Source organism: Aspergillus oryzae, chromosome 8, assembly GCF_000184455.2.
Source record: "Aspergillus oryzae RIB40 DNA, chromosome 8".
In the NCBI taxonomy this organism is placed as follows: Eukaryota; Fungi; Ascomycota; class Eurotiomycetes; order Eurotiales; family Aspergillaceae; genus Aspergillus; species Aspergillus oryzae.
The window spans coordinates 2,425,132-2,438,377 of NC_036442.1; the positions used below are offsets into that span (position 1 = coordinate 2,425,132).

A 13,246-nucleotide genomic window follows, 5' to 3' on the forward strand; every position below is an offset into this window, starting at 1 on the left:
AGAGCTTATATCATTTGTAGTAATTGTAATGTAGGAGATTTGTCTGTAGTACTGGACTCGCATATAGAATGTCTCAATCGGTCATACCTCCAGCTGACAGTTGGCTGCGGGAACTAGAGAAGCTGTCACCATCCAGAGACAAGGTACTCGTCAACCTTTCCCGGCCATCGTATTTCGGCTGGCCGATGAGAGCCTTAGCGGATCCGTTGAAAACCTTTCATGCGGCAAGCCGATATTCCGTTATTGGTATTCCAAGAATGAGAATAAATCGTTCCAGAGCTTGGTAAGAAGGCGGGAGCACGGCCTACGGTCGATCGATGGTTCCAGGTACGCCCGTGTCAACTGCCGTGAACTTTATCCGGACCCATCACTGAACGAGTCATTTTGACATCACTCCAGTGCGTGTGCTTCATTTCATTGCAGCCTGAAGCATAATCGCAAAAAAAAAAGGCATTCCCCGCTGTGGGCTAGGTACCAAATGTGAGATTGTCGATCCTTGAATTAGGGCAGCCTCGGCATGCCGAAACCCGTCCTAAAACAGTCCCAAAGCGGTAATATGCGAGTAAATCACGTGAGGATAAGATCCCGAAACCGATCTGATAGGGGGAATATTGCCGCTTTAGGTAATACCTCGCAGGAGTTAACCGGCCGGGATATCAACTCGCATCGCTCCACACTCTATCTTCGTAACCCTAGCGCATCTAGATCGCCTTTTGATCCTCAATTAGTCCTTCTTCGAAGGAACGGGATCTCCTCTCGGCTTTGCTTGTGTTGAGTTAAGCTTTGTGCCAAGTAGTATTTCCCTGGGACAGATCTAGAGTGGCTGAAGTATTTGGAACAGGTACCGGGGATTTTGTGATACTATTATTCATGTTGAGGGTCGAATTGTAAATAGCTTCCATAGCTCTTGCTGTATTCATATGTTCATGTGTAGAAAGTGATAAGCATTTGTATTGAATGCCTCTTTTCTTGCTGCGTGGACTTGGCTTATCTCTCTTGCATGGTATGGTCTCCACTTTGCCTCCGGGAGCTTATGCACCAACCACCCACCATAATGGCGCACAATTGCGTGTGCCACATTCTCCCTGGATAACGGGCGGGACGGAGTATACCCGCTGGATAATCGGCCCAGAGCTGTTTCGAAGGCAAGGAGCAAGGAAACAAGATATACCCTAGAGGAGATATAAATTGGGTTGGATATCTTACTGTCTACGTACTGTGAAGTAACAAAAGCATTTGTTTTCTCTAAGCGTTTCTCTAATATAGACATCAGTGCATTACTTTAATTATTTGTTTCAGCTCGCATCACCCTGAAAAGACAATTTTCTGCCATAACAATGGAACAACCACAAACTCCTGTCAACGCCGGACAGCGCCTTCTCACGAACGTCGTTGATGAAATTGCCCAGTCCAATCCCCAGAAGAGGCTCGGTGTTATTCCCAGTGCTCTCGAGGCATCAGAAGGTTTCCGGGACGTGTCGTTTGGCGATCTTGCCCATGCAGTCAATGCGCTCTCATGGTGGATTGAGAAGCAGATCGGAAAGGCCGAGAACAATGAGACTGTGGCATATATGGGTAGAAATGACATTCTCTACCTGATCTTCATACTTGCATGCAACAAGACTGGCTATAAGGTAAAATTATTAAAAATCGTTACATTCTGATGCAATCTGACCGTTTTGAAATAGCCTTTACTCCCTTCGAGCCGACTTTCCATCGAAGCTTATCAACATATCCTGGGTGTGACCGAGTGTCATAGGTTCTTCTACAGCCATGACAAAGAACGACAGGTATCAGAGATGAAGAACTTTCTCAAAGACATAGATTTTTACGAAGTACCAGCGACAGCCGATATCCTCAACTGCAGCCACGTACCAGAGCCATACCCTTTTACCAAGACTTTCGCCGAGGCCGAGGATGATGTTGCTTTTATTATTCACAGTTCCGGAACAACAGGTACGCGAACAAACGATATTACTTTATTAGACGCTAGCCATTGTTAACAGGCGTGACCACAGGAATGCCAAAACCCGTTCCCCTAACGCACGGTTTCGTCGCAACTCTAGACTCTGTTGGCTATCTGCCTATCCCAGCCGGCCGTCGTGTGGCTGCGCCAAACGATCCGAGCTCTAGCAACCTTGTCCTCGTTACTACTCCCTTCTTTCACCTCATGGGTCTATACGGCCTCACGTGTGCTATCTTCCACAATACCCCCTTCGTCAACCTCCCCGACAGGCCAGTCTCGGTTGACCTTGTCCTGGACACAATACGCGCAACAAATCCAACTATTACTTTGCTTGCCCCAGCCATCCTGGAAGATATAAGTCAAACTCAGGCCGGACTGGATTGTCTCGGAACACTAAACGCAGTCATTTATGCGGGTGCTCCCCTGGCAGCGGATATCGGCAACCGAATCGTCCCCTACACTAAAGTCGTTACTCTCCTAGGCTCAAGTGAAATGGGCATCATCAGCTCTCTGGTCCCAGAGGGAGACGGAAACTGGGGCTATTTCGAGTGGAACCCTGCATATGGAGTGGAGATGCAGCACAGAGGCGAGGGACTGTATGAGTTTGTTATTCCTCGTCGGGAGAACTCTCGAGCTATCCATGGTATCTTCCATACCTTCCCTGACAAGACGGAATATGGATCGAATGACTTGTTCGTCCAACACCCGTCAAACCCTACCTTGTGGAAGTACCATGGTCGCTTTGATGACGTGATTGTGCTCAGCAATGGTGAGAAGCTCAATCCGGTGACTCTGGAAAAGATGGTCGAGTGCCACCCGAAGATCGGTCGGGCAGTTTTGATCGGGCAGGGTCGGTTTCAGACTTCGTTGCTGGTTGAACCACACTGGGATGAACAGGAGAAGGCTATTGACGAGGCTGCATTCATCGATGAGATCTGGCCTGTGGTTGAACGGGCAAACGAGACCGTGCCGAACTATGGACGCATTACCAAAACCATGATTAAGCTCTCTTCCCCTGAAAAGCCCTTCAAAACGACACCCAAGGGTACGACGCAGCGTCGGGCAGTTAACAGAGATTATAAGGAGGAGATCGACGCAATTTACGCTTCTGCTGATCAACAGTTGAATGGCTCACTTCCTGACATAATCACCCTGAACAACATCACGCAATACGTTAACGAAACCATCTGCTCTCTGCTCGAGCGGGAGGCAATTGACAACGATGAAGACTTGTATTCTGCAGGCCTTGATTCTTTACAAACTATCCAACTGGCGACGATACTCTGTAATGGCGTCTTTTGCCAAGTGCCCGCTGGCGATCGTCCACGGATCACAGCTCAGCATATCTATGCCCATTCTACAGTGAACCAGTTGGCAGAATTCCTCCTAAAGGTAATTGCTGGCGACTCTGTCGCAAGCATTCCTCGTCACGACAGAATTCAGAACATGGTAGCCAAATACACAGAGGACATCCCAGCACGCCCTTACTCCCAGGCTCAACTCCCTCCTACCTCCACAGTTATATTAACCGGATCGACCGGGTCACTGGGCGCTTATCTGCTGCATATCCTTTTGACGAACAAAAATGTCTCCAAAGTCTACTGCTTCAACCGCTCCGACGCCCAGTCACGCCAAATCCAAAGCTTCAAGGAAAAGGGCCTCGACGCTGCCCCCCTTTCCGACCCTTCAAGAGTCGAATTCCTCAAGGTATCCTTTGGAGAGCTACATTTCGGGATCGACGACACAAAATACGCCTCCCTCCTAAGCACAGTAGATCTAATCATCCACAACGCCTGGAAAGTCAACTTCAACCACCCCCTCGAATCCTTCGAAGACCCTCACATCAAGGGTGTCCGAGAGTTTATCTCCTTTAGCCTCGAAAGCAAATACAAGGCACACCTCTCCTTCGTCTCATCAGTCGCTACAGTTGGCGCCTGGACTTCAGAGATGGGAGCTGTTGTCCCCGAACTCCCACTTGAGGATGACACAGCGGTACTAAAGCAGGGATACGGGGAATCAAAGCATGTCTCGGAACGCATGTGCGTGATTGCATCTAAGAAGGCTCAGGTGCCTACTACTATCTTCAGAGTTGGGCAGATTGCTGGCCCAACCACTAAGAGTGGACTTTGGAACCCTGATGAATGGCTCCCGACTATTGTCGCCACGTCGAAGGCTCTCGGAAAGGTTCCGAGTGATCTCGGTTCGATGCCTATTGATTGGGTTCCTGTTGTATGTTTCATTCTACCTTTTATTATTCTGATGGATCGCTAACTTAGTCACAGGATAAACTGGCCCAGATAACAGTTGAAGCTCTCCAGACCCGCCGGAGATCCCTCACCGAGACGCCGAATGCTTTCTTCCACCTTATGAACCCTAACCATGCGGCGTGGTCGTCGCTCATCCCCGCCATCGAATCTAAATATAACACACAAACGGTCCCCTTTGGCGAATGGATCAGTGATCTGGAATCTATCAAGAACCCATCGGACCAGGATGTTCGGGAGAAGCCAGCTTTGAAGCTCCTCGATTTCTATCGCGGCCTGTCAAGCGCCGGGGGCATGCTATCGGCTGATATCAGTGTGGAGAGGACGAAGGAGGCAAGCGAGACTATGAGGGGCTTGGGGCCTATTTCGGCTGAGTTGATGGAGAACTGGATGGAGCAGTGGGGATTTTAAGTACTCGATTTTCTTTGAGATGAGCGATTTACATGTATTATAGCCTGCGCTGTTGTCATTTTCTTGTCTTCATGTATGCATGGCTTAGCGGTGTTTGGAATATAACTTTAATTGACCTACTATTCAACTTATTCTTGTGGACTTTTCTTTAGGCTCTTTGTAAAATATTCGTTCATCGATGTTGAGTTGCAGTACCTCTCCTCAGAAACCAGCATGGAGTTTATGATCTCAACTGAGTAGACGACGAAACATCGTGAAGAATGGTAACTGCTTTAATGCGGCCTTCTATCACTCTTACAAGATAAAGCACAATACATATTTACCAAAACACCCAACAATCAATGTGCCAGGGTTGACAAGACCACCTAACTACAAAACCACGTAGCACAGCATACCTGGTATCCTCCCATATTGTGTCTATCCTTTAGAATTGAAGCAAACAGAACCCTTCAAAAACCCCCTGACATCCATGACAACGTCCTCTTTCCATCCAAGCCCCCATCTCAAGACCCAATATGCTTATGACAATTCAAACGACCATCCTTCGACCAAAGCACAGAATCTATAACCACATTAGCAACCCACCCCAAACCCAACCCAACAGAGGACGACATACCAAGATCAAACTTAACCTTAAGCGACTTATCCTTCGAATGCGGAATCTTATGCTTTGACTTCTTCTCCACATTATCACAATAACATTCAAACTCCCCCTTATTTGCTGCACCCATGACTTCGGAAAAATAATCACAGCTCCAGCAATCACCCTTCATCAGTCCCTTCCCATCAGACTCCGGCGTGAGCTTCTGTGTCTGTGCATCCCAACCAACGCATTTGTCTAAGTCCAGTTTTGTCTCTCTCCAGTCGTCGTCTAGGATTCCCTTCGTGGGGTCTGACTTGGGTCGACGGCAGTCGGCTGTTAGGAGAACTTGACGGTATGGGGTTGTTATTGTGGTGGGTCCTTTTCCTTGTTTCTTTGGATCTTGGGCTGGGGTTTTTGATGTTGTTGAGGGGGAGGTTATGTGGACTTTGAGGAATCGGCATTCGGACTGTAATGCTCCTCCTTTGTGAATGTTGGTTTCGGGGGAAGAGCCGGGTTTCATGTCTGTCATGGGTATGCCTCCGTCTGGTGGAGGTTGGGGCTTTGAGACTATTCCGCCGCCAGCTACCAAGGCAGAGAGATATAAAGTGATAATAATAATAAAGTGATGCATTTTGCTCAAGTAAAGAAGTAGAAGTGCCAGATGGGGAGGTAATCGAGAGAGAAAGGTTGATTATTAAATGATTGTGCTCAGGCCCAGGAAAGACTATTTATGCGAATCTAGACCGCTTCCCTGCACCTTCAGCGGAGGCTTATTCCATTCGTTATGCCTTTTGACCTGCATTTAAATTGGATATTTGAATTTGTTTCATTGTGACGCCAAGCTGGGGCGCAGGGCAACAGCTTCTCACAGGGTTTAAGTTGGGGCAAACGGGAAGGGCAGTTGACTTTCGGTTCAGGGGCAGCAAGGTACAACCAATAGATTCAAGGACGGAGATCTAATAATCATGATATGATTAACAACGGATAGAGGTATGTATGTTGTATACAACTAGGAGCTCAAAAAAATTCGAATCTAACATGAGAGTTCTCTGGTTGAGTGAGCTCTTAAACACCATCTGTATATAACTTTGTATGCAGCATCGACAGATTTTCCCTTACAACTCCACTAGAGCCCCTTTTGTAACACGAGGAAGAGAGAACAAAGAGTGTAGTATCCACTATGGATCGTCACTCTGCCATCTAGATGCCGACGAGCATGGAGGATATCAGGATTTGTATCCTACACCAACAACAAGGTACGACTATGTATCCACCATCGTTCCACAAGGTCCTTTATCTGATCGTCACTGTGGCTTTTAATGTGACTCAAGCATCCTTGCGTAAAAACCTTGTCAAGAGCTGCTGTTTAACTCTGTAAACCACACTGGCCTCATCTCTACACCGGTTTTCGTTGGGAAAGGTGCCATCTGATAAGGGGTTTATTCGAAATATCCGGCTCGTACGACCTTTGCATTCTTAACTATACTGTCAACGGAAATGTGGAAATCGTTGTCCTCCTTGCACACTGTTGGGTAATAGAACTCATGAAGGCTGAGCGCCGCTTATAGACCAACGCTGTTCTATCTCCTTTTTACCTTCTTCGTTTCTTCCCCCCCTTTAAGATTCGTGACAGCATGTTGCTACACACTCCGTCTAGATTTTATACGTATAGGCCCCATACAATCCGTACTTTGCATATCCATTTTAGCAGGAGATGTAGATACGTATGTACTGGTGAAGCGCAAATTCGAGGGTCGGCACGAATGGATATACATACATCTAGCCAGCTAGTCGTATGGAGTAGTTAAATATGGGAACTTCAGGGCTATACTTTCATCTTTACAACTTTTTGCAATTCAGGCATTACCAAAAGCAACTCAATTATGACCCTATACTATCGTGGACATACCCGGAATCGAAGACCAGGGAACAAGAGTGCCAGCGACGATGTTCCCAGAACTGAATCAAAGATTGGATAAGCACAGGACCTCCTAATCGCAAGAGTCAAATCGCAAGCAAATAAGTATACCATAGCAACAATACCAAAAGGTACTGTCAACGCCTACGCATTCCTGGCCCTTAACTAATAGCCATCTGATCCATCGAAACCTGACTTCCAGTATGTTCAAAACAAGTCAAAAACCCATCATGAGTAGCCTCCACCACATTATCTACACCCACCCATTAGCAACAATCCCACTACCATATGACATAGAAGACCACTCACCCAATTGAACAGAAATCCGATCATCCTGCTTATTCTTAACCCCACAAACACACTTCAGATGCGGCTTTGCATAGAAGCAGCTGCTACAGCCCCCCTTCGTGATCCCGTTTCCACGAGACTGCGGGATGAGCTCCTCTGTGGTTGGATTCCACCCAAGACATTGGTTCAGGTCCAGTTTCGAAGTTCTCGATCCCCCGATGCGACGGTCGCATGTTGCCCAGACGGATTGTGGGGTGCTGGGAGGTCGCACGCCCATGGGTAGTCGTTCTCCGTTTGCGTTGACAGGGCGCTGCACACCTTCGCCTGCGATTGCGGGCTTTTCGCCGTTGATGTATATGCCGTGGCATTTGGTGTTGATGTTGCCTTTTTCTGGCTTTGAATCTTTGATTTGGGCTTTGGAGGGGTCTTTGCCGGCGGATACTAGGGTTGATAGGTATAGGGTGAGGAGGATGAGTAGGGTTCGATACATTTTGCCTATTGGATGTAAAAATGGAAGGGCGGTTGTGTGGTGAGGGTGATATTGAAGGAGCTGGGAATAACGATGGAGGTGGGCTTGTGCTGGGTATGAGTGGACTATTTATCTCCTTTTTGTGTTTGATCTGAATTCATCATACTTTGATTCAGGGGTTCTAGATCCGTTGTGCTCCTCCGTCTGAGTTATTTAACGTAGGTATTATATGGGGTTTCTTTGTGGAGGTAGGCCCTAGCATGAAGGCTAGACCAACGCTTCGATGAGTTAGTGACTTGAACAGAGGACCGTGCTCACAGCTTACTAACTCTGCTGAGTGTGTTTGAAGAATACCGGAGCTACTACGACTGATTTAGTTGCACCTGTACCTGCTATTGTCTAATGTCACTGGATATTTCACTCCCAAAGTGAGGATGTGGTGTCCTGTTGGGCACGTTCAAGTAGAAGATTGCACATACTAACCGTTAGCACCGGCTTCTGGTCGAGAAGGGAAAAGCCAACATGAAGGTACTGGGCAATGGCTTCCTGTAATGGCTAGATTGGGGCACACGGAAAGAGCCTGGCTAATAACAGAAAATGCCATTTTTTCTCCAGTTACGAAATGAACTTCAATCTTAATCAATGGCTTTGCGTTGGATGGGTAGTACGAATTTGTACAGAACAGGTAGCCCGTCTGTATAGGGCAAAAAAGGGTTTCTGTTAAATCAACTGATGTAGTACAGCCAGGAGTTGTATTCTCTCGTTGCTATTAACCGCGGATAGAGACAACAGACTGTCGTCGGGCACAAGAGACAAGAATGTTAAGGTTACACAGGGCTCATTCTTTGAACGTTGTATACCGAGTTTTATATTCCTGATATGTCAGGGGTCAAGACCCGATACTCAAGAGTACTGCATTATACCTGATTAATGAACCATGATAGAAGATATTACAGGTTCTAGTCTTCCCCTAGCCATCAAGAGTAGAATTGCTGTCTGCGTCTATATCACCGTCAATTCTGCCTGGATAGGCCAATCTGCCCCGTTGTCACTGTCGACGAAGCCAGCCCCGTTCCATTCCCATAGACGCCTCTCCTGTCTTGTTCCATGGTTGTCCTCGAGTCCTCTTCCAAATCCTCATACACCGCCACCTGCGTATGCTGCCAAATTTCCAAGCCCTTGTCTTCCCGTGTGATGTGCTCCGTGCTTTCCGACGACATGGTGTGCTTCCTTGACCGGCCGACCGAGAATTGCGCCAGCTCGTTCGGCGGACCGCTCTCTGGAGAATGTGTTGGTTTCCGACGAAGTGCTATGTAGGTTCCGAAAATCGTGAAGCCATGCACTTTTAGAATCCGGCGCAGGAGGGTATAGCAGTTGGGGGTGTTGGTCACAATAACGGCGGTGCTGGCCTCTCTCACGTACCAGAAAATCCACAAAATACTATTTGGATGAGTGAAGCAGTAGTATCGGCTTAGCGTCGCTGCGACCACGACAAAAATTCCTAGACTGAACACACATAAAAGGGCTAGCTTCCTGTTTCGATGTCAGCTTGTCTTCATGGATGGAAATATACTATCCTTTCGGAACATACTTCTTCCAGAGTAATTGTAAGCTGAGAAATACTGGTATCGGGATGCAAAGCATGGCCAAGTCTGAGGATAGATTGAAGGCATATGACATGATTAGATGATGCTGGGCGCCCTCACATTGAGCTCGATAGATGTCAGCATGCGGTTTCTTCCTGAAATATTTCTCATAACTCACGGTCATTGTCTGCTTTCACGACGAAATAATTGGAAAATGGCCGACACCAGACACCGTAGTAGAATATTTCTACTATGACGAAGCTTATTGCAATGTAAGCCATCAGGATCTTGACTGGTAGAGCCATCTTTGTTCCTGACCTGTGATTATCATTAGCAGGGCTTCCCGACGGTTTCGCGACCTGTCGAAGGATGAAATATTTGAAGGACATTCACGTACGTTAGTCGGTAGTACACCAGGATCATACAGGCTTTGCACCCCCATTGCACCAATACCATCGATTGCTCCAGAACAAAGGTGATTTTGCTTCCGTAGACGCGATCCTGGATGTCTTCCTCGGTAAGGCCCTGCATGCCTGTAGGCGGCAAGATGTTGGTTTTTGGATGTTTTGCTTGAATGTTAACCCAAATGATGAAGTTGGTGTAGAAGCCCTATCTTCGCTTTCAGTGTTTATTAAGATAAGTATCTATCAACCACGGTGAACATACATAAGTCAATAGCATGATATAATCCTCCACCATCAGACCTTTCAATCCACCCAGGAGCATACCCCTGGAGATACTGGGAACGGATGTCAGACCGAGCAACCAAGCGAAGGGTACCGCTTACTATCGCCAGATAACCACGACACTGGTGACCGCAAACCAGGTCCATGATTCCACCAGGCGGTCGTCGTGCATGCTGAACTATTCGGTCACATCGGCCCAGCTCAACTGCTGACAAAGAGTGAAGGAAGGCCATGTTGTCTTATATATGGGCGCATGCTGTCGGCATGTCTTACATCCACCCCATTCTCGGAGAAAAGAATTTTTTGCTATAGTGTGTCGGGTTGGATATAGACAGGGTTCCGTGCAAACCTGGTCTCGGCTTGCTTAGCTTACTTCCCAAAGGTCTTGAGTGGTTTAGTGTTTCTTTAGCTTATTGAGGCCCACCTGGATGAGATATTGATCTGCAGGAAACTGGGCCTGCGGGCCGAGACTGCCCGCTGTCAGCGCCGTGCCAAAAGTCCTGTATCCACAGGCTTCTTATGTAACACTAATTCTGTTTAATATCACTAACGTTAACGCAGGAACTCTGGCCTGCTTATGCGACAGCACACTTTGAGATGGAAATCAAATATAAGTTATAGAAATGTTGGTGCCTTCGTGCGCCTTTACAGCGGTACTCTTATTCCAATCGATATAGCGCCACTACTACGACAGCTGTCTCAGGGCAGTAATATGCAAGTATCATGCAAGGGCTTCCCAGGAATGACGCTAGCAGGGTTGAGGTCTCAGTCGGAGGTTTTTTCAGATCCCCGCCAACGGAACCACAGACCGGCCGATAAGAGATAGAATCCTTCTTGCCTGTTAATGTCCCCATGCCCCGCTCTATTCGTGCTTCTGCGCCCTTGCTATGGTTAATCTCCTTCATTCCCCTCATTCCCCTCCTCTCATCTTCTCTCTCATCGTGGCCGAAGCGCAGAAATGGAGATTGAGCGCGAACAGAAAAGCCTCTGGCATGTGGGCATCGAGTCGCACGATGGTTCCCTCGAGTCACCCACTGAGCGCACGAATACTGCGGTTGACCCGGGTGACGAGGGAGAGAAGCGCATGAGACATATCCAAGAGGGCAACGGGCTATTGCGATCGCTGCGCAATTTCGAGACCTGGATCGACCGCAAATTGGGCGTGGAGGCCATGGGGGTCGAGCGAGTGCCAGAGGATAAGCGACGACCACCACAGAAATTGAATGTATGTATTACTGTCCTGAGGTGAGCATGGAGGCCATTCTCTCGTTCTTGCCAAAAAAATATGAAGCCTGACTGACGCGCCCGATCCCGCTCAGATGATGTTCTTTTGGTTCTCTGTCCTGATAAGCCCAACGCTGATCCCTATCGGCTCACTGGGTCCTATCTTTGGCCTCTCAGTGCACAGCTCAGTCATCCTGACTATCTTCGCGGCGCTCCTTGGGACCATTGCACCCGCTTTTACCGCGACGCTGAGCCCACCAAGCGGCCTCCGCCAGGTGGCAGTCGCCCGCTATGCATTCGGCATCTGGGGTGCGAAGTTTTGCGGCCTGTTGAATATTATTGTCAATGGCGGATATGCGGTCATTGCTGCAGTGGTCGGAGGCCAGCTTCTTGTGGCCGTATCCGGCGATTCGGTCCCACTGGCGGCAGGGATTGTTATTATCGTCGCGATCGGCTTCCTCGTGTCCTTTTGCGGCTTCACTCTCATCCATCACTACGAACGATACGCCTGGATCGTTGCATTGGTACTCATCTGCGTGACATGGGGACAGTCCGCGCGGTACTTCTCTCCCACCCCAGGGCTGAGCCAGCTCAGCGGCATCGACTACAGCGGTGCCTGTCTGAGCTATTTCGCTGTCGTCTTCGGCGTCGCCTGCTCATGGTGTCCCATCGCAGGGGATTACTACATCCACTACCCAGCCGACACAAGCAAATGGCTCGTCTTCTCCCTCACCTACTTCGGACAAGTCCTCCCAACTATCTTCGTCGGCACGTTGGGCAACCACTTCGGCGGGATCATCACCTCCAACGACGAGATGTCAGCAATATACAACACAAAAGGAACAGGAGCTCTAATTCTAGCTACACTCCGACCAGCAGGTTGGGCCAAATTCGCCTGTACCATTTTCGCCCTAACCTTCCGTAAGTAAACAACAGTTAACCTCTACACATAGACAAAAAAGAAAATAAAAAAGACAAACAAGACTAACAAGAAGATACAGTCGCAAACGTAATAGCAAACATCTACTCCAGCGCCCTCTGCATCCAACTCTGGGGCAAACACTTCCTCGCCATCCCCCGCTTCATCTGGTGTGCCCTAACATCCGCCATCGTTCTCGCCCTCGCCTGGGGCGGCCGCAACAAGCTCGAAGCCATCATCGACAATTTCCTCGCCATACTGGGCTACTGGACCCTTGCTTTCGCGCTCATCCTCGCCATCGAGCACTTCTGGTTCCGGCCCCGTCTCGGCGGTTACGACCTCAGTGCTTGGCAGGATCCGAAGCGCATGCCTGTGGGGATCGCGGGTACGGCGGCTTTGTTGATTGGAATCGGGTTCTCGTTTTTAGGGATGTGTCAGACTTGGGTAGGTCTTCCTTCTGATTTCTCTCTGCTTTTGTTTTCGAGTTGGGTGGTAGTGGTTGGTTGAGTGTTTGGCTAACTGGTCTTTGTGTAGTATGTGTCGCCAGTGGCGAGAAGGATTGGGAAGAGTGGTGGGGATGTGGGGGATTATCTGGTTTTTGCTTCAGTGGGGGTGTTTTATCCCGTTTTGAGGACTTTGGAGATAAGGCTTGTGGGGAGGTGAGTTGGCTTTGATAATGCTGGACGTGGATAAATCTGAAAGCTACTCTATTATGGCCTGAGGCTGGGGGCTTGAAGCCTAGAAAATGTACCAAGTCCCACAGCGAGCCTCCTCTATGGTATACACGGTGAACACGAGCTCGTTGAGCTTTGTTAGCAAGTAAACATACTACGAATATATATGTTTTGCCTTATTACTAGTAACTAACCATGATGCTACACTAGTCGTCCTATAAGATACTTGATAGGGACATGGACTTGTAAGAGATGTAT

General features: G+C 48.3%; 4 protein-coding genes across 4 annotated transcripts; 2 read left to right on the forward strand and 2 right to left on the reverse strand.

Moving 5' to 3' along the window:
• Positions 1-1,337: 1,337 nt before the first annotated feature.
• Positions 1,338-4,641, forward strand: AO090010000349 (putative NRPS-like enzyme; the record flags this gene model as incomplete). Its single annotated transcript, XM_023233684.1, has 4 exons — positions 1,338-1,652; positions 1,689-1,956; positions 2,007-4,195; positions 4,249-4,641. The coding sequence occupies 4 exons, from the start codon at positions 1,338-1,340 to the stop codon at positions 4,639-4,641; spliced, it is 3,165 nt and encodes a 1,054-aa protein (XP_023094153.1).
• Positions 4,642-5,144: 503 nt separating this feature from the next.
• AO090010000348 (uncharacterized protein) lies at positions 5,145-5,855 on the reverse strand (the record flags this gene model as incomplete). The annotated part of the gene is made up of 1 exon (XM_023233685.1): positions 5,145-5,855. The coding sequence occupies one exon, from the start codon at positions 5,853-5,855 to the stop codon at positions 5,145-5,147; it is 711 nt and encodes a 236-aa protein (XP_023094152.1).
• A 3,910-nt stretch (positions 5,856-9,765) lies between these two features.
• On the reverse strand, positions 9,766-10,404 carry AO090010000346 (uncharacterized protein; the record flags this gene model as incomplete). The annotated part of the gene is made up of 3 exons (XM_023233686.1): positions 9,766-9,803; positions 9,911-10,018; positions 10,152-10,404. 3 exons carry the CDS (start codon positions 10,402-10,404, stop codon positions 9,766-9,768), a joined length of 399 nt encoding a protein of 132 aa, XP_023094151.1.
• A 725-nt stretch (positions 10,405-11,129) lies between these two features.
• On the forward strand, positions 11,130-12,977 carry AO090010000345 (purine-cytosine permease family protein; the record flags this gene model as incomplete). Its single annotated transcript, XM_001827305.3, has 4 exons — positions 11,130-11,396; positions 11,491-12,316; positions 12,397-12,758; positions 12,849-12,977. 4 exons carry the CDS (start codon positions 11,130-11,132, stop codon positions 12,975-12,977), a joined length of 1,584 nt encoding a protein of 527 aa, XP_001827357.1.
• Between the last annotated feature and the right edge of the window lie 269 nt (positions 12,978-13,246).